Source organism: Vulpes lagopus, chromosome 1, assembly GCF_018345385.1.
Source record: "Vulpes lagopus strain Blue_001 chromosome 1, ASM1834538v1, whole genome shotgun sequence".
Lineage (NCBI taxonomy): Eukaryota > Metazoa > Chordata > Mammalia > Carnivora > Canidae > Vulpes > Vulpes lagopus.
Window position 1 is genome coordinate 4212808 of NC_054824.1, and position 20820 is coordinate 4233627.

The 20820-nt window shown below is 50.7% G+C and overlaps 1 protein-coding gene across 2 annotated transcripts in view; it reads left to right on the top strand.

The window, feature by feature from the left end:
- The first annotated feature begins 784 nt into the window (after positions 1-784).
- The window catches only part of LAMA4 (laminin subunit alpha 4), a 143256-nt gene continuing 123220 nt past the window's right edge, over positions 785-20820 (top strand). Inside the window, exon 1 of one of the 2 annotated variants that reach the window (XM_041764306.1) lies at positions 785-1152. In XM_041764306.1, the coding sequence (XP_041620240.1) occupies positions 964-1152 (189 nt within the window). In that variant the 5' untranslated portion in view covers positions 785-963. The remainder of the gene's footprint in view (positions 1153-20820) is intronic. The other variant, XM_041764296.1, reaches the window with a different exon arrangement.

The window sequence follows — 20820 nt, forward strand, 5'->3', positions numbered from 1 at the left end:
GCCGAGCAGCGGGCAGGCGCCAGGCTGCGGGCTGTAGGCTGCCTGCCGGGCCCTTACACTGCGGCCTTGTCCCGGACCCCTTACAAAGCGCCTCTTTAGGGTGGAAACAAGATGTTCTTTGTAAATAAAAGTTCATGCATTTGCGTAATGAAGTCATTCTCCAGCGCTGCAGTGGAAGACGCTCTTCCCCCAGCCCCCCGCGTGGGGACTGTCAGGAAGGAGACGCGCGCCCCAAGGTGCCCCAAGGGTGCGTGGGCGCTGGGAAGCCTCGCCGGTGGGTGCCGTCGCCCTGAGCCGTCCCAGGGGCGCTGCCCACCCCGGCTCCCGCCCCAGGAATCCCCTTCTCGCCCCCCCGCCTGCAGACCAGCTGCAAACGAGGGGGCCCGGCCCGGGCGCACGTGCACATCCCCAGGCTAGGGCCCGGCACCCGACCCCACCAGTGAGCGACGCGAGGGAGCACAGGCAGACGCCCAGGGTCCCCTGGGGGCCCTCGGGGGTCCGGGCGCGAGGGGAGGGGGCGCCAGGAGGGGCGCGGGCCGGGCTGGAGGGTGAGCGGGAGCCGAGCGCAGGGGCGCGGGAGGCGGGCGGGGCCGCGCGGCCTGGGAGGCGCCCCCCTGCGTCCGTCCGTCCGTCCGGCCCGCGGCGGAGAGAGCGCGGGACGGCAGCGAGAGGCAGAGGCGACCGGAGGGGGAGGGGGAGGGGAAGGGAGGGGAGGGGAGAAGGGGGAGGGAGGGAGAAGGGGGAGGGAGGGAGAAGGGGGAGGGAGGGAGAAGGGGCAGGGAGGGAGAAGGGGCAGGGAGGGAGAAGGGGCAGGGAGAAGGGGCAGGCCCTCCCGCCGCCCCGCTCACTCGCGCTCTGCGACCAGGGGGCTCGTCGGGGCGCGGCGGGGCCGGCAGGGGAGGGAGCCGCGGGCGCCGACGGGGACGAGCGGCGCCGGGGTCCGCGGGGACAGTCCGCGGGGAGATGGCCCCGAGCTCCGCGCGCCGCGCCCGCCTCCCGCTCTGGCTCCTCTGGGCCGCCGCCTGCGCCGCCGCCGGGGACCGCGATGCCCGCCCCCCGGACGCCGCTCCCAGCCCTGCGCGCGGCCCGCACCGCCCGCCCGCCGCCAGCCAGGCCCGCGGGGCTCCCGGGACGCCGCCGCCCGCCGCCCAGGTAGGGCGCCCCCGCCCCGCCCCCGCCCCCGCGCCCCTGCCCCTGCTCCCTGCGCCCCTGCGCCCCTGCGCCCCTGCCCCTGCGCCCCTTCCCCTGCGCCCCCGCCTCTGCGCCCCCACCCCTTACCCTTCCCCTGCTCCCTGCCCCTTCCCCTGCCCCCTGCGCCCCTGCCCCTTCCCCTGCTCCCCTTCCCCTGCCCCCTGCGCCCCTGCGCCCCTGCGCCCCTGCCCCTGCGCCCCCGCCTCTGCGCCCCCACCCCTTACCCTTCCCCTGCTCCCTGCCCCTTCCCCTGCCCCCTGCGCCCCTGCCCCTTCCCCTGCTCCCCTTCCCCTGCCCCCTGCGCCCCTGCCCCTTCCCCTGCTCCCCTTCCCCTGCCCCCTGCGCCCCTGCCCCTTCCCCTGCGCCCCTTCCCCTGCGCCCTGCGCCCCTGCTCCTTCCCCTGCCCACTGCGCCCCTTCCCCTGCGCCCCTGCCCCTGCCCCCTGCGCCCCTGCGCCCCTTCCCCTGCCCACTGAGCCCCTGCCCCTTCCCCTGCGCCCCTGCCCCTGCCCCCTGCACCCTTCCCCTGCCCCCTGCGCCCCTGCGCCCCTTCCCCTGCCCCCTGCGCCCCTGCGCCCCTTCCCCTGCCCCCTGCGCCCCTGCCCCTTCCCCTGCTCCCCTTCCCCTGCCCCCTGCGCCCCTGCCCCTTCCCCTGCTCCCCTTCCCCTGCCCCCTGCGCCCCTGCCCCTTCCCCTGCCCACTGCGCCCCTTCCCCTGCGCCCCTGCGCTCCTGCCCCAGCGCCCCCGCCCCTTCCCCTGCTCCCTTCGCCCCCGCCACCTGCGCCCCCCGCCCCCGGGTCAGCCCAGAAACTCGGCGGGAAGAGCTCGCGTAGCCGCCGCGGGGCTCGACGTCGCGGGCGGGCTGAGGCTGGGAGCGCGGCCCGAGCGGTGGCGGAGGCGCAGTCCCGCCGCGCACGGTCCTGGGGCCGCAGCCGCACCTCCCGCCCCCCCCCGCCCCCGGCCGCCCTGAGCGCGCGCCCCGTGCCTGGTCCCTGCTCCCCTGAGCCGTGGGGCGGCGGCGCGACACCGGGCACCAGCCCTTTAGGGAGAATCAGAGAGGAGGTTCCGGGCAACGGGGCCGGGGAGCGAGCGGAGGGGGGGGACCTGCCGCGGGGGACGGGGTCCTGGGAGACCTGCCGCGGGGGACCGGGTGATGGGGAACACCTGCCGCGGGGGATGGGGTGATGGGGGACCTGCCTCGGGGGATAGGGTGATGGGGGACCTGCCTCGGGGGATGGGGTGATGGGGGACCTGCCGCGGGGGACGGGGTCCTGGGGGACCTGCCGCGGGGGACGGGGGCCTGGGGGACCTGCCGCGGGGGCCGGGGTGATGGGGAACACGGGGGACGGGGTGATGGGGGACCTGCCTCGGGGATGGGGTGATGGGGAACACGGGGGACGGGGTGATGGGGGACCTGCCTCGGGGGACGGGGTGATGGGGAACACGGGGGACGGGGTGATGGGGGACCTGCCTCGGGGGATGGGGTGATGGGGGACCTGCCGCGGGGGACGGGGTCCTGGGGGACCTGCCGCGGGGACGGGGTGGGGGGGACCTGCCGGGAGGCCGCAGAGCGGACACCTTAGTAGCCGAGAGCCACTACAGTGCAGAAGCAGAAAGTGGGGAACGGAGCACATCCCCAAAGTTCAGGGTGTGCTCTGCTGACACGTGCCGGCAGAGAGCTGCTGACAAGAGCTTTTATGTTGAAAGGAGCCCGAGTGTAGAAACCGGTGAAGGAGGATGAATCCACACTAAGTGATTTCAGTCTCCAGAGCCAAGAGGGGCAAGAGCATGTCCAGCGCGTGGGAGATGCTAAGTAGGAGAAAAATGAAGTCACCTAAGTTCGTGGGAAAGGAAGGAGCAATTGACCTAACACCCCCCCACACACACACACACACGCACACGCACACACGCACAGGCTGTAGCTATGGTTATGTCAACCACAGAACCCAAACAGTTATGTGGATTGACACCATTTCTAACAGAACCCGAGTCTGCATAATTGCTATTGATCCTACTAATCGCTGGTGTAACTGTAGTTCGTGATTATTACTGCCAAGTAAGGTGCATGAAGATGGTCCTTCTCCAGGAGTGAGCCCCATGCACACTGCTCCCCCCCAAAAAAGAGGGAGGGTGGGTAGCCCCAGAGCATACCAGCCTCCTGTCACGGCCCAAAGAGTAACTCTGTGTGGAAGAGACGGGCATGGCTTCTGCTCAGCCACGTACTGCCCAGATATGGGGACAGGCCAGGCCAGGAGAGACACGCATCGCTTCTCCACAGGCTTGGAATTAAGCCCCTGGGAAGCATTATTTCCACCTGTTGCTTTGAGCATGGGACGTCTCAGAATGAAATGCTTGAGGGTCGCTTGCCAGATAAAATACAAGACATCTCATTGAATCTGAATTTCAGATAGCAACAAGTAGATTTTTTCATGTCTCATATATTGCATGGGATGTATTTACAGTAGAAAATTATTTATTTATTTGAAATTCAGATTTCCCTAGGCATTCTGCACTTTCACCTGCTATGATTTTTTTTTTTTTAAGATTTTATGTGTTTATTCATGAGAGACAGAGAGAGGCAGAGACACAGACAGAGGGAGAAGCAGGCTCCATGCAGGGAGCCCGACATGGGACTCGATCCTGGGTCTCCAGGATCCCCGCCCGGGCCGAAGGCGGCGCTAAACCACTGAGCCACCCGGGCTGCCCCTTACCTGCTGTTTTAAAGAGATGGGCACATGTAACTTTTTATAACTCATCCCACAAAAAGTAAGAAAATAATTCTCTGATTTCCCAGGAAGCTTACATTTATTGCTGAGACCGTGATTTCTTAGATGCTCATATGCTCAATGGAAGACTAGGAAGGCAGCACAGCCGTGTTTTGGATGGCAGGCTTTGCATTCTGATGGTCCCAAGCTCAAATTTCAACTTACCTGCTCCCTCACCTTAGGCAAATTACTGATGCAGAGGAAGAAACTGAGGCTTAGAGTAAGTTTTGGTGCCTACTTCATGCTTCTTACAGTTACTGTCACGAAATTTTTAAAAATTTACAGAAATTAGATAAAATATACAGAAAAAAATGCTTAACACAGTACCTGATATAGCATAAAATTCTTTATACGTTCTAAATCTTAAATATAAAGTCTTAAGTCTAAAATATGCAGATGATTGGATTAAAAGAAATCCTAATTTGGGAATACTTCTCAGAACGTTATTTATATGGTGCTATCTTACTTAATATTGCTGTATCTCTGTTTGTCTCTATCTTTCCAACCAGAAAGAATGTTCTACAGTGAGTTAAATTTGTAATACTGTCAGAGTCTAATAGGTTCAGAATGTCAGTTGAGGCTTTGGGTTTAGGGAAACAGAAAGAAGCTATTAGTCATTCCAGAAGGGTCAAAGTATATGATGTAGAAAGGGTGGGATTGGGGTAATTACGTTCCCACTGCATAGTTTCACATAATACCTCCAGCTAGCCTCGGTCCCACGGCGATCCCAGTGCCCCGCCATTCAGCTTTCCCATGCTCCTTACAGCCAGTAAGGAGACCATAAACCAAATACATTCTGTAAATGTAATAACTTAGTAGAACCACTCTACTGAATTGGCTCGGGAGATTGTATTTACATCTAGAGACAAAGACAAAGAGTCCACGGACACGTAGGACTCAGTATTCGTGGGAGGTTCCAGATGTGGATGGAGGGACGTTCTAAATATACATTCGTTTTCTTTGACTTGGATTTATGTGAATGGTTATTCCTCGATTTTCCTTCAATGTGAAGAAAGAAAAACACTAAGGCTAGCATGGAGCAGTGGGAGGTGCTTGGCCGATGGCCCTCCAAAGGCTCTCCCAAGCTTCTTGGCAGCAAGGTCTGTGCCCTCCCCACCCCTAGGTCCTTAGCCCTGCACACGGACCCCGGTCTTGGGCACACGGTGGTGCTCAGTGTGAGTTAGGAGATCAAAGACGCTGAATGCACACTGAATAAAAGGGTGAGGAGCACTGGCTGACCCAGAAAGAAGGCCCCTCCTTTCCTTCTCCAACAAGGCCAAACTTCTCCCGGGATGCAAAGAGTTTGAAAAGAGGATCACCCACGGGTTCCTCTGTGCTAATTGGTAGGGTTTTCCCACCTTCTGCTTTTTTACAATCTCCTGAGTCCATTATTGCTGAGTTTATAGGGAAAGCAATGGTTCTTAGTAGGAGTGGTGGGCAAAGGGGAGACTCGGTACTTGCAAAAAAGTATATTCACTGTTCTAGTATTTTACATTCAAGAAAAGAAAGCCTTGGGACACCTGGTGGCTCAGTGGTTGAGCGTCTGCCTTCTGCTCAGGGTGTCATCCTGGGGTCCTGGGATCAAGTCCCACATCGGGCTCCCTGCTGGGAGCCTGCTTCTCCCTCTGCCTGTGTCTCTGCCCCCCCCCCCGTCTCTGTCTCTGTCTCTGTCTCTGTCTCTGTGTGTCTCTCATGAATAAATACATAAAATCTTAAAAATAAAAAAAAAGAAAAGAAAAGAAAGCAAGCTTTGATTTTATCATCCACACTCTAGCAAGTCAAAAGTCCTCTTAAGTAATGTGGATATTTGAAAGAACTGGAAGGGGGTACAGGGATGGAGACAGGAACAGTCCCCAAGGAGAGGGTATCAGAATGTCCTTGGCAGAAATGACAGTCTTATCTGTCAGAGAGCAGCAGGCACGAATAAGGTCAAGAATACAAGGCTAGAGGTTGACACCGTGTGGCTGGGAAGAAGCCCCCACACAGAGAGTCGGGAGGGTCGGGGGGGCTCTGCAGGAGGGGTAGGTGGGAGGAAGAAGCCCCCACACAGAGACTCGGGAGGGTCGGGGGGGGGCTCTGCAGGAGGGGTAGGTGGGAGGTGGGCCGTGTCACTGCCTTTGGGAGGTGATGGAGAAATTAAGGGAAATAAATGACAATATCGAGCAAATTTTTCTCAGAGAGGAAAACAGGAATTTACCTCCTGATAACCTGACTGGGCTTTGCAGCTGCTTCTGCTGCTGTTGTTGTTGTTAGCTTCCCTCTAAGAACATCGATGTCCCATGACCCGCACGTGCAGAGGTACCCCACACGGAGCAAACTTGCTTGCTTGCTCTAAAAAAAAAAAAAAAGAAAGAAAAAAGGCAAAGCATGATGAACCAGACTAATTCTCAGTGACTTTCCCTCTAGACGATTTTTAATTGTTGCTGCATGGTCCCGTGCTCCCAAATACCTGGTGCCCTGCCTCTAAAGGGTCGCAGGATGTCTATTAACAGGCAGCTTAGATCTCTTTCGCTGTCTGGGTGCCTTTTCCCTCTCTCGGGCCCTTACTTTGCAAACGGCCCCGTGGAGTCACGTTGAGTCACTGGCCCCCTGGGCCTGGGCCTTCCTTCTGGACTGCTGTTCAGTGGCGCGGTCAGGTAAGGAGCCCTCTGCGTGCAGCCGCTCTTTCCTTCCCTTAGTATCATGCAACAGGCAGGTCAGGAGCCTCACCATGGACGGAGCAGTAAGTAGGCACCAGGAAGGACAGAAAGAGGCAGAGTCACATCCCTGCCCTCAGGGAGTGAGCAATCTCAGGAAGGAAAATACGTGCACAGCCAGTCTAGACAGCAGAGTGAATTAGTATTCGGTGAGTGTGGCTGCCAGCTAAGGGCCGGGGGGTAAAATGGGAAAGGAGAACTCCTGGGCCAGGTCAGTGGGACACAATCACCTACTCACCAAATACCAAACAAGATTCCTGGGAAACATTATTTTAGAAGGACTAAACCCAGTAGTGGCAGCACGGCCGTGGCAGGTGCACATGCTAGACTAAGCCTTCTCCGTACATTAATTTTTTATCCCTCCCACACCCCAGTGGGACTTGTATAGTTACGATCTTATTTTGCAAACATGAGGCACAGAACACTCGCCCAGGTACGCTGTCCGGTAAGGGGCACAGCGAGGAAGTAATTCAACTCTGCGGGAGTATCTGGGGAGAGTGGTTGGGTACAGGAGCTGTCTGTAAGCATAATCGCCGTCAAAGTTTGGGCAATTTCTTAAAATAAGGCATATAAAATGCCATTCAAAGACTGTGCAATGCTTGCTCGATGAGCAGCATAAGTTGCATAAAACTTCAGGATTACCAAAGAATCGAGCTCACTTCCTTTTCCTGACCGGTCTAATAGCTACTTTTTAAAGTACTCACATCGGAAAGACAAAAATCACCACTTACCGATTTCTACTATGTCCCATGAAACTCCATGCATTATCTTTTTTAATACTCAGTAGTGAAATTCATACCCATTTCATAGATGATGAAATTAAGGTCTGGAGATGGTAAGTACCTTGCCCAAGGTTTCCAAATTCCATTCTCTTGCCAGCATATCACTGGGTGTCCCTGATAGATTTTTTTTTTCGAACTCTAGCGTTTTCTTGCATCCCATTTGCCTTTTATAAGCATATCCTAGTATGTTTTCCTCTCCATGACGCGGTGGTCCACAGTAGGAGCTCTTGATTTAGATTAATAGGTAAAGAATTCAGAACAGCACCACCTAGAGGAATATGTGGCCTGTCTTACAGAATTTAATATAAAATTGCCGGAATATAAAGAATTCCATGTGCTACATAGTTCCATAGCTCTCTGATTTAACCCCAAGTTTTTTGGTTGTGGTAAGATACTCGTGACATAAAATTTTCTATTTTAACCATTTTTAAGTGGCATTAGGTACATTCACCCTGTTATGCAGCCGCCGCCACCCTCCGTCTCCAAAACTTTTTCATCTTCCCAAACTGAAACTCGGTACCCACTAAACAATAAGCCCCCCTTACCCGCTTCCCCAGAAGGAGGGAATCATTCCACTGGCAAACATCACTCCACTCGCTGTTTCTATGACTATTACTACGTGGAACCTACAGTATTTGTTCTTTTGTGCCTGACTTACTTCGTTCACCATAATGTCTTCAGAGTTCATCCATGGTGGAACATGACGTCGGAATCTCATTACTTTTTAAGGCTGAATAGTATTCTGTTGTACGTAATACATGACAGCTTGTCTCCCCATTCATCTGTTGATGGACGTTTGGGTCGTTTCTAGCTTTTAGCTGCTATGACTGGTGTCGCTGTGTATGTTGGCGTAGACATACCTGTCTTGAGTTTCCGCTTTCCATTCTTTGGAGTCCATCCCCAGAAGTGGAAATGTCGATTGTGCGGTGCAGAAAAAAATTTTAGAATTGGGATTCTTGTAGAGGCCAAGCAAAAAATACCTGGGCAGTGAAAGGAATACATTCTGCGAGTGGGAAGGCCAAGGAATAGGGGAAGGGTTGTCTCTTCCAGAGAGGCAGGTCTTCTGGTTTTTTTTAAGAGAAAACAGAATCTGAGTTCTTAAGTAAAATTGCTGACTCGTTTTTTTTGTTTTTTTTTTAATACCCTGTGGGAGATACATCTGAAGGCCCGATTCAGCCCAAGGGCTGTTTATGTACAGTCTCTGCTTAACCACATTCAAAATTCACCTTTCGTCGGAGGTACAGTGTGGGCTTCCAGCCAGACAGATGTGCTGTGAATTCAGCTCCCCTACTTTCTAGCTGTTTGACTTTAAACAAATCAGTTCATCCTTCAGAGTTTCAGTTTGTTTGGTTGTAGAATGAATAATAATGTATTTGTCTTGCAAGATCGTTGGGAAACACTATATATAAACTGCCTGACACAGTGCCTCTCTCTTCTGTACCTCCCTCCTCTCCCCTTTTCTTCCACTGTTTTTATTTATCTGCAGTTTAAGATTTATCAGTCTATTTTTATCTGCATTTTTACTTATTCTGGAAATTTGATTACTTCCAACTTTTCCTTACAAATGAGCCGATTATCCAACATTTGGAGAAGAAGGAGATTATAGTTTAAATATTATAATCATTGTATCCCTAATGATTCTTTATTTTTTAAATTTAATTTTTTAATTTTTTAAATTTTTAAAAATTTTACTTATGTATTTATTTGAGAGAGAGAGAGAGAGAGCGCTTGCGCTTGTGCACCTGGAACGTAGGGGCAGAGGGAGACGTGGACTTCCCGCTGAGCAGGGAGCCCATGCAGGGCTCCATCCCGGACCCTGAGATCATGACCCGAGCCTGAGCTGAAGGCAGACACTTAACTGACTGAGCCATCCAGGCAGTTAATGATTCTTTAACCATAGGCTTTCCTCAGTGATGACAGGATGACCTGAGCAGTAAGGGGAAATGAAGGAGTTTTCCTAAATCCCCAAAAAAGCTTAACAAAAACCCCAATATCTTCAATACAACAAAGACTATAACCTTTTTTTTTTCTTTTGCAATTAAATTCTCAAATCTTACTTGTCATAGTTTTTTGGAATATGTAATGCCCAAAACACGCCTCTCATTTTGGGGTTTTCCTTGCTTCAAGTGACCATATAAATATAATGATGGCCAGACATTGGATTGATTAGAAACCATTAAAATCAGACATTAGCAGGACATTATTGAGTTCCAGAAGTGGGCATTTCCAAACAATTCCTTATTTGTTTTCTGAAACCAGTAAATCTGCTTGTTCATTGAGATGTAGTGACCACAGAGAAGGATATTTAAATATCTACTCCAGCGTTTGCCAAAGAGAAGCATTCTTTTTTCAACTGTTTTCTTTTTTGCTCCTAATGTGGTAAAGTCAAATTCTGGGAAATGGCTTACTAAAGGGAAGCTTAGCCACAGATGTTTGTAATTCCAACTTAAGTTTCCCATCAAAGTCTTAATGAAATTCAGCTGCCAGCAGTTCGGCTCTGCATCTGAGTCTTTTTATCATGAGAAACTAGGGGAAAACAGCATTCCGAGGCCGAACGGTAGTGGGAAAATGTCCATAGTCAAGCCCAAATCCGCTGCATAAAGAAAAAAAAAAAAAAGAAACACATAAAGAAATGAATTCTGTTTCTAAAAAAAAGAGGAAAGAGAGAGGGGTTGGTCAGACGTCCTTTGAGTAATATGCAATATGACCCTCTACACTTCCAGGACTTTCTAAGCTTGTGTGTTCTGTCCTGGAAGGAGCTGGGGGTCCAGTGTCTACCTCCCTGGAGTGGGATACCTACATTTATGGCTCCGTGAGCAGGACGAGATGCACAGGCCTCACGCCAGCAGCAGCTGCACCAGCACGCGGCCCTGCAGACACACCAGTATCCGTGCGGTGTGTACTGCTGCTCCGAGGACCCTCGGGTGCACTGCGGACTGGGCGCGTTCCCATTTATTTAGAAATCGTGCCCTCTGCGAGGTGAAGTGCCAGGACTGCTTTAGAGGAAGTTAGGGAGTCCAGAGAGCAGAGCGGTCTTCACCAAGCCCCCTCGGAGCTGCCTGTGACCCGCAGTGATGTTGTCCGTGTACAAAGCCAGTTGCAATGTGGCCTACGGTCTGTAAACCAGGTGTCGGCCCCAAGGGATGTATAATACAGTCATCAGCAGAGGGCGGGGGAAGTGCCCAGGGAGCTTCATGCTGCGGGGTACCAGGGCGGTGGAACCACCTAGAATGACAGCCAGAACCAGAGCTCAGATTCAGAATCTCGGGCTTAACGCTGTGGCCAGACTCTTCCTCCGCAGTGGAGGTGTTCACGATGCCTTTCAGGCTTCAAGGCCACACAGTGTGCCCCCCCATCCCCCGAGGATCAGTGACACAATCTGACAGGCCAGGGGTGCCCTAAGTGTAACCTCTCTTCCTGCTGATCTGCCTGGAGCAACAGGGTGATTTCTGTCATCTGTGATGCGGCCAGTGCCCGGGTCACAGGTGAGGTGCTAAGTGTATGCGACCTGGGGACTGAACAGAGTCTGAATGCCTGGAGATGAGCCAGCACGTGCGGTGCAGGAATATCTGCCTCGGTCTATTGTCCCCTTGGGACTGTGCGTCGCGATCAACGCCAGGAGACACCCTGGAATTCCGTGTACGGGGGGGCAGCCCTGAAGGCCCTATTGCAGCACAGAATTTAGCATAAAGGAGGCCTGTGTCGATGCAGAGCCGGACGGCGCTTACTGTTGCACATATGACCCTATTGCACCTTGCGGGGTGAACCGTAAGATCAAAGAGACCGTAGGACCTTAGATCTAGAGAGAGACTTTAGAGATTCAATCCTCCCATTTTGTAGGGAAGGAAACTGAGTCTCGGGGTGGGAAGCGGTTGAGGACGCAAAGCTCATTGGTTAGCGCCAGTGCCAGGAGCTGTGTCTTCTGACTTCCGGCCTCATACTCTTTCAGGCTGTCCCAACGGACTCCTCATACACACCGTAAGATGCACACACATCTTTAGGACAAAAGCTGCTTGCTCCTCACTTTCCCCTCTACCGTTTCCATCTACCCTGGAGTTGGATGATCCATAGGAGAATCCCGTGGAATCCAGCAGAGTGGGCCAAGCACCGGAGCGTGAGAGTCTGGAACCAGCTCTCCTGGTTCTTGGCGGTGCCACCGACAACCAGACCACCTCGCCTTGACCAGTTATAGGAACCTGGGCAAGTCCCTTCACCTCCTGGGTCCTCGGTTTCTAACCGTTTAGGAAGAATAAAGCAAAATAAGCAAAAAATAAATAAATAGATAAAAAACAAGGTTACTTCTAGCAATGCAGTTCTAGAATTGTCTAACAAACACATCAAATGTGATGCTACTTGAAAGGAAGCTGGCTTAAGGAACAGAATCGGTGCGAGGCCCCGCCGCGGTCCTAGTTAGAACCCCACGACCCAGGGGCCTGGAGCCTGAGGGAAGGGGGGGTCCTGATGTGGTCGTGGGCCGGGGAGGCTCTGGTGGCCGATGTCCCTGCTCCCTAGCAACTGCGGGGCTGAGTCGGAGGGTGGCGGCAGGACAGGGCCTGCGTGTCCCGGGGGGGACATACCAAGGGGGCTTCTCAGCAGTGGCTGCAGACACGTATGCGTGTGCCCTGAACGTCAGGTTACAGCCTGGCTCCCGCGCGCTGCCACCTGTGCTCCCCAGACCCCTCGGGGTGACCCTAAGCTGCAGCTCTAGAGTCACTGGGGGGGGGAACGTTGAGGCACACAGAGAGCCCCAAAGGGACGGCCTGTGTCCTTGCCCCTCATCAAGGTTAAGGGACACGTGCTGGTGGCCAGCAAGGGGAATATACTTTCTACTCGGTGCAAAAGGAAGGGGAAGCCAGTGTCGGGTTATTGATTAGTTATAAACACCAACTGAGGGCAGCTTGGGGGGCTCGGAGGCATGGCCCAGGGCATGGCCCCGGGGTCCAGAGATCGAGTCCTGCGTTGGGCTCCCTGCATGGAGCCTGCTTCTCCCTCTGCCTGTGTCTCTGCCTCTCTCTCTGGGTCTCTCATGAATAAATAAATAAATAATCTTTAAATAAATTAAAAAAACCAATCAACTGAAACCGCTGCATTCCTGTGATCACCGTCACCCGAGACCTCGTGGTAAGGTGAAGAGGAAGCCCAGCTTGATAACCCGCTCCAGATTGGGCAAAACACAACCTTTGGAAGCAAAATTTTTTTTTAAAGATTTTATTTATTTATTTAATTTTTTTTTAAAGATTTTATTTATTTATTCATGAGCGCAGCTGGGAGGCAGCAGGGCCCGGAGGCCAGCTCTGGAGGTGCAGGCCCGCAGCACACCCCCCCCCCCCCCCCACGGTCTCTCCAACCAGCGGTGCTTGAATTTTAATGGACTAGCAGGACATTGAGAATCCAGAAAAGGAAGCTTTGTTCTCGAAAGTCCGGGGAGGCCTAAGCTAGAGAGCCGAGCTCCTGCTCAGGTACTGGCCTCTGGCCTGCCCACCGCCCCCACAGTAAAACTCAAGTTTAAGGCCAAGGGCTGCTGCAAGGCTCCTGGGGGAGCTGAACCCGCAGCCCGCACACCCGAGGGGCTCAGGAAGGGGTTTTTAGGACGTGAACCGGTAGGGAAGGCGGCCTAGTCCCCCCTGCTTCCCTGCACCCTGCCCGGAGACAGGACCCCTGCAGATCCTGTGACCTTGAGGGAAGGGGGGGAGCGGGCAACAGTTTGCTGGTGGCCCCTGCCTCAGAAGAGGGTGTTGCTCAGACTCTTCAGGAAATCGAGGAACCGTCCTGTTTCCCTCGCTGCCCAGGGAGCCTTTCTAATTCCCGAGCATGGGTCTGGTGTGGGGGGGGGGAAGCGGGGTCCTGCCTGAGGCTGGAGGCCCGAGCGGTGATGTTCAGAGATTTGGGGGTAGCTCGTTCTGCAGAAGGAAAACTGCCGAGGTGACCCCCCAGCTGGTGCTTTACCACGGGGCCAGGCCTGCAGGGACGAGCCCCGGGCTGCGGTCATGCCTGCCCCACGAGGCTGGGGCCTCTGCATCCCCCCCCCCCCCCGACACCCCATCTCCGGGCTGTGCCCTGGCCCTGACGGGGGGGGGGGCTGTTTTATAGCAGCCTGGAGCCCCTCCTAGGCAGCCAGCAGGCTGATCGCAGGCCTCCTTTTAGCTTTAACTCCTGGGCATTTGATGCGCGCCTGCGGCGTCCCGGGCCTGGTTGTGGGCGCTGCGTGTGTGCTCCTGGTTCACAGGGTCCCTCATAGTGGCGAGGAAGGCACCGCCGTTAGTACCATTTCACAGACAAGGACACTGAGTCACGAAGAAGTCGGGTAACTCATCCAAGATCACAGCTTAGAATCTTAGCTTCAGGCTCATAGTCTTTGTCCTGTAACGACCCTCTCACATCCGTGTTTCTAAATCCCAAAGTGGCTGACAGGAGCTCCTCTAACAGGGGTCCCCAGGATCACCCAGAAATGCCAGGGAGGTCTTAGTTGATGAGTCTGTAAAGAATGTTTGAATTACTGGTATGTTTATATTTTGGCTTTTTTTTTTTCTGGTACTTTTGTTTTGTTTTGTTTTGTTTTTTTGTTTTTTGTTTCTTAGTCAGAGAGTAAACCTCTTTGTCAGCTCAGTAGCAATGAGAGGTTCTTCTTTGGACACAAGAGGAATAAAAATTGACATAATTTCTGAACGTGCGTTTTCGTGTTTCTCCAGCTACGCTAAGCATTAACCATTTCAGTGGGATCCTGAGTTTACTTTGCCAACCTATGACTAAAAAGAACTCGGTAGAAGGATAAGGCAAGAAAACCAAAATGTGGTAAAGCGAGACCTTAGAGGGAATGATTAGACCCAGTATGTCAATCTTGGGAAGACCAAGCGAAGGTTTAGAAACAGTTTATCTCCTAAAATTTTTCTTTGTGAACAGCAATAGAAAAAGGGAGTTCAGCGACAGAAAGGATTGAAGTCAGACCCAGAAGAAACGTAGGCTATTAACTCCTTTTCTAGAAAACAGTATGTCTGAAAAAAGAGAGTTATTCATTCAGCACAAAAGAACTAAGAGCCACGTGCGGAGAAGCACCACCAAGGCTCTGATGGGTCAGCCTGGAACAGACCAGGTGGTCTCTGTCCTCCTGGACCCGGGGAAGAGCTGCAGTGGTGGTCACGGGAAGGTCACTGCTACCCTGGGAGAGGGGAATGTATTACACTAGCGGCCCCCCAAATCTTCATGCTCAAGAAGCTCTACTAGGTCTCCTATTCCTCTAGCCTCATGTTTCGGAATATATTGCCTATTGCATTAGTTTGCTGGGGCTCCCACAACAAAATGCCGTGGGCTGGGAGCAGACAGGACAGGAATTCATTTCCTCCCAGTTCTGGAGGCTAGAAGTGCAAGATCAAGGGGCCGTCAGGGTTGGCATGGTGAAGCCTCTCTTCCTAACTCACAAATGACCATCTTCCCTCTGGGTCCTCACGTGTCCTTTATTCTGAGAGTGGGCGGAGAGGGAGAGAGCTCTCTAGTGTCCCTTCCTCTTGCGTAACGACACCAGCTAACCTTTATTACCTCCTAATGGGCCCTGTCTCCCCATATGGATGGTTCCATTGAGCATTCGAGCTTCAACATAGGACTTTGTGGGAGACCTAATTGAGTCCGTAACTCCTACCGGGAGAGGGGTGTTAGGCAATACCTTATTTTTAAGGAGACAAATCGATTAATAAATGCCAAAGAGAGCTTCTGATGAAATCAGGCAATCGGTGTTATCACTTTGCATTACCTTCAGCCAAAAGCAAAACAAACACAAAAATTTCACACTTCGTTTTCATCGTACATTTCTTATGAATGCGTCGCAATTAATTTTAGGTAGACATTTTGAGATATGGAAGTAGGATGCCAGGCCCTCTACTGCCATCCTGTATCCCTTAGGTGTCCAGGGACATTTGATTGATGAGCATCAATATCTTTTACTCTCTTATTTAAAAAAAAAAAAAAAATCCTACTGCTTCAGTGAGTGCCAACATAGGCTGCAAAGCTCAATAAAACACAAAGAGATGAAACAAGTACAGCAGTAGTATAATACAACTGAACTGATACGTTATAAAAACTCTTAGAGGTTTAGAAATGTTCACTCCTGGTGGGAAGCTCACGGGTGACTTCTTGGGAGAGGTGGCGTTTGAGGTAAATCATTAAGATTGAGAGACACTCAAGGTGAGGGGACAGGATGAGTAAAGACAAAAGACCTGGGTTTCTTCTAGAAAGAGATATAGTCCCAGGTGGTGAGACTAGACAACAGGGAGCCATTGAAGATTTTGGAGTAGAAAAGACTCCGTGAGAGTTGTGCTTCCAGACCAGCCTTAATCTGGGAACGGGCTATTGGATGCATTGGGCAGGGGGCAGCAAGAGAGCCTGGAATCCGAGCGGCCTACGTCATGCACTGGTAGTGACTCGGGAGGGAGGAAGAAAGGCCTGGACTTGAATGGCGGCTGCAGTCTGGAGAGAACAGATGCTGGGATCTTTGCAGAGATTCTATCAAGACGACTTGCTGTATGTTTGGAGAGCAGAGGTGAGGGAGAAGTCAGAGGTGCTGCTGATGTTTGTAAGAAACATGTTACATCATGGGGAAAAAAATCGCTTTGGAGGGTTCTTAACATAAGACCTACTAAGTCAGTGACTTTCGAGCTGAGGCTTTACAGAAATGCCTTGGGCATATTTTGGGGTGAGGGTGGCTGAGCAACAGGAAGTTGGGGCTTCGCTTCCTTCAACCAGAGCATCCTCTTTTTTTATCTGCTTCATAGATGAATCCCACATGCTATTTCACGGCGGGGGGCGGGAGGACCTCCACTCTAATATGTTTGAGAATCATTATGCTGGGGGCTCCCATGTTGATGATATTCTAAATCGTGACAGTTGTCCGAAACGTTACCCCAAATTCTGTTCCAACTGGTTTCTCCTATGCCGTTTGCCAGTGGCGCACACACCTGCCCCAGGACCAGGCCAGGCGGCCGCTTGCACAGAGCCCCCGATGCTCTGAGCACCTCTGTAGCAGTGCCAAACAGGAGCTCGAAATCTCTAAACAATTGGTGCTCCTCTGAGAGTTATTTTTATGCTTCCTGTTCCTTGTCTGAAGATATTTTTGGCCCTTTCCTAGGAAATAAGGAAATTCCACTTTTGTCTCGGTTATTACCTGGGGGGTACGGAGGACAACTAACAAAGGAGTTTTGGACTAAAGGATAGGGTGGTAGTGAGTGGACCAGATAACTGATGTCTTTTGATCCGTGCAGGAATGGTCAGATGTTTGCTTGGTTTTAAATTTTTTTAATCCACTTATTCCATCACCATAAACATCATCTTATCCCAAAGCTTATTCTAAACTACAGTTTCTCACCTGCAGCTGGAGCTAAAAAGTTGGCTCCTAGTCTTCCTCTTCCCTCCCTCAACACAGTCTTATACCGGTACGTGGTCCTTTATCTCCAAAGCCCAGAATACTTTTCGTGTAAGTGTGATGTCTATGGCAAGGGAGAAGGTAAATGTTAAAAACTGTGCTTTCTCTTTACTTTTTCCCTTGAATAAAAGTAGTGACACTTTGGGGCACCTGGGTGATTCAGTCGCTTAAGCTTCTGCCTTCTGCTCGGGTCATGATCTCAGGGGTCCTGGGATCCAGTCCTGCGTCAAGGTCCCCGCTCAGTAGGGAGTCTGCTTCTCCCGCTCCCTCTGCCCCTCCCCACCCTGTTAGCACTCTCTCTCTCTCAAATACATACATACATATAGTCTTAATAAATAGTGATACCTTAATCATTTCACAGCGTCATAAAGGCAACCTTCGGCTTGTTTTATTTTGCTTATGACATATATGCAGAACACCGAGGAAGAGCTGATCTTCCAGTGAGTTAGGAAAGCTCCATCTGTCAACCCTTGGCTTGAAGAGTCCTGCTTTTAAAAAGCTATTGATATTGGGGACATCTGACTGGCTCAGTTGGAGGAACGTGTGACTCTTGATTTCCAGGTCATGAGTTTGAGCTTCTTTTACTAGGAAAAATAAATCTAAAAAAAGAAAGAAAGAAAAAAAAACTATCGATATTGGACAAATGTTATTCACAGTTGCCAAATATTGGAATTTCCGATGACTACTAACTCCGTGTGTTAATATTTACAAAGCTCCCATGGTTTACCAGGTGTGCTCCTGCATATTTCCACCTTTGTTTCTTGCAACCACATTATAAACCAGGCAGGGCAGGCATTATGAATCTTATTTGTGGAAACATGGAGATGTCAAATGACTTTTCCAAAGTCTGATAGCGTGTCACCTTAATGAGGCCACAGGAAATTTTATACAATTATGACTGTTGAGATGGGAAGAGCCTAGGAATCACTGTGTCACTAATGCCATTAAAAGAGAAGGGAACTGGAGCCAAGGGTTTAGTCACTTCCTCGAGTCCCACAGCAGGCTTCTAGAACGGGGGCCAGAACCAAGTTTCCTGGCCCTCAGAGGAGTCCTCTTGGCCTACATCACAGCATAGATGCCATCACCAGAACAAATAAGAGGGATGAGGAACACCTGATGACCAGTGTGTTGGGACATGAAACAAGCTGGAAGAGACCAAAGTGTATCCATGTTTATTTTCCTGTTATGTCTTATGCCACCATCTATGTTTAGTCCCAAGAAATTTGAGTGCTAAAGTATTAGAGGTTCTCTTAGTCTCTTGATCACTATATTTGCTCCAATTTTTAATTTAATTTATAGCCACATCATTCATACCTTTTCTTTCATTTCAGAGATTTTTGGCGCTGGCCTCATATGGCTATTGACTCCTTAAATCATACTTTTAGCACCTATACTTAGAAAGAAAGCTTTCAAGTACAATCACATCTCAGAATTTCTGCCTAGGATTTCCTGATGGTCATAAAAAATAAACAACGCATCCTGGATCTTAAAAGGAAGAAAGAAAAACAAAAAGAGAGATCTGTTTCAAAGACGAACAATGACCCTTTTGTTTCAAAACCATTGAAGAGCTAATTTTAAAAATTCCCAGACCACATCACGTCTGCCGTTCCCCCTGCACGAGATCATCATTCAGGTTTCCACATGACTTTAAGAAATTCCCCTGTCATGCAGCAGAACAATTGTAACACGAGACACCGATGAGGAACACGAAATGGGGGAGAGCACCAAAGTGGCCTCCCCGGGCGGTCATTCCCCGCTGGGACCGTCCAGTCGGCTCTGTAACCGTTCAGGGTTTCAGCATCTTCACTTTCACTAATACCGTGTTTCTGGAATAAAATCTGCCAATGCCCCGCAGAGCTATAGTGAAATCTGGGGACTTCCCCATGACTAGCACCTGCTCAGAGGTGCCCTGAATCTAATAATGAGCATTTCAGGGCGTTGGGGCCGCCCCCTGCAGTCAATCTTATAGCTACCGAGAGGGCCAGAAAACCAAGTGTTTCTACCACCATTCTTTTGTTCATCTCACTCTGGGCAAATTTCACCAGATAGCAGAATGAAAAGGCTGAAATAAATATATCCTCTTACTCCAGTTGAATGATGTTCTCTCTATGCATAAAGTATAATCCGAGGCCTGTGGGAGGCAGGCCAGCCCACTGCTGCCCACCCAGTGCTCCATTTCCAAAAGGCGGCCACCGCCATCCCTTGTCCTGTCCCGTGGTCTCTGATGTGAGGGGTCCTCGTACGGTGAGAGCGATACTGCGCTTACGGTGATGCAAATACCTTCGCAAGCTTAAAGGAATAATCTTTATGAGGGAGGTATAATGTTCTTTGTAGAGTATTTAGATTCCTTGGTTTTATTGAAAGGGCTGGATACTTCCTACTCTCAAAGAGTATCTGTGATTATTTTGGCAGATGCAGCACATTTTTCCCGTGACCTGTGTTTTTGGACTCGCAATCTTTCAGAATGTTCAGTGGAAATAAGCTTTTTGGTGGTGGTTTTGTTTTTGTTTTTGTTTGTGCCTGTAGAACATCTTTTCGTCTGCTCTTCCATTTTAATTATTCTGAAAGCTAACTGGTGTGGGACTCTTTTTTTTTTAGGTCTAAGACATTATATCTTCATCTCAGATGCTCTAAACTGTGTTTTGATTTTCCTTTGATTACAATCTCTCTCCCCTTTTTCTTAATCTGCTAGCATAAGCTCATATTCAACGAGAAAATTTGTTCTCCTCAAAGTCATGAGTCAGCATGGATTTCCTTCAAGCACAGTTCAAATCATCTAAGAAATTTGCAGACTTCAAAAAGGAAAAAAAAAAACACTGAAACAGTAGTCGAGGCCTTAAATGAAGATAGTTTTCTGCTCTATTTCAGCTGCTCAGAGACTGGGCTATTGACAATAGAGCACTGAAAACCAAATGTACCAGATTCTTGCCTTAATTCTTGACAATTATCGTAGGATCTCACTCATATGTGGAATTTAAGAAACAAAACAGAGGATCATAGGAGAAGGGAAGGAAACATAAAACAAGACAAAATCAGAGAAGGAGACAAACCATAAGAAACTCGTAATCATGCGGAACAAGCCGAGGGTTGCCGGAGGGCAGGGGAGGTGGGTGGGGGACAGGGTAACTGGGTGATGGACATTAAGGAGGGCACGCGATGTAATGAGCACGGGGTGTTATATAAGACTGATGAATCACTGACCCCTCCCTCTGGAACTAATAATACAATATATGTTAATTGAATTTAAGTAAAATTTTTTAAAAATAAAAAAAAATTATTGATGGGTTCTAAGTAAGTTAAATCAATCTTATAGCTACTGAGAGGGCCAGAAAACCAAGTGTTTCTACCACCATTCTTTTGTTCATCTCACTTTGGGCAAATTTCACCAGATAGCAGAATGAAAAGGCTGAAATAAATATGTATCCTCTATCTATAGTTGAATGACATTCTCTCTATGCATAAAGTATAACCTGAAAACTGTTGTCAATTCCAAACTTCCTAGGTTCAAAGCCACATAAGTGAGCGTCACTTACAGAGTTCTGATGACCACAGAGAATTATTGAGGCTTCTAGGCATACTGACCACTTACTTTGGGGTTTAGGGGAGGCCTCTAATATTATCTATGATGCTTGGAGAGAGTGAGCAGTACCTCTGTGTGACTACGGCGTAAGCAAGAAGGTGGCTGAGGATGGCACTTGAGTTTAATCGTGATATTAAACTAACCTTTCCAAAGAAGGTCCCAGAAAGCAGGAAAATAACAGGTCCATCTGGTGCCCTTACCGAGGGAGATTACCAGGAGTGAAGGATGTCTGCGTTGCACAATAAAACGACAGAAAGAACAAAAGTTTGACCCTCTGTACCTTAGTGGGGGATGACTAAGTGCCCTGTGCTTTCCAGGCTTTCAGCTTCAGCTTTCCTTCTAAAAAAAAAAAAAAAAATCCTCTACACAGCAGTCACCTCCTCTGAAGAACCCTTCTC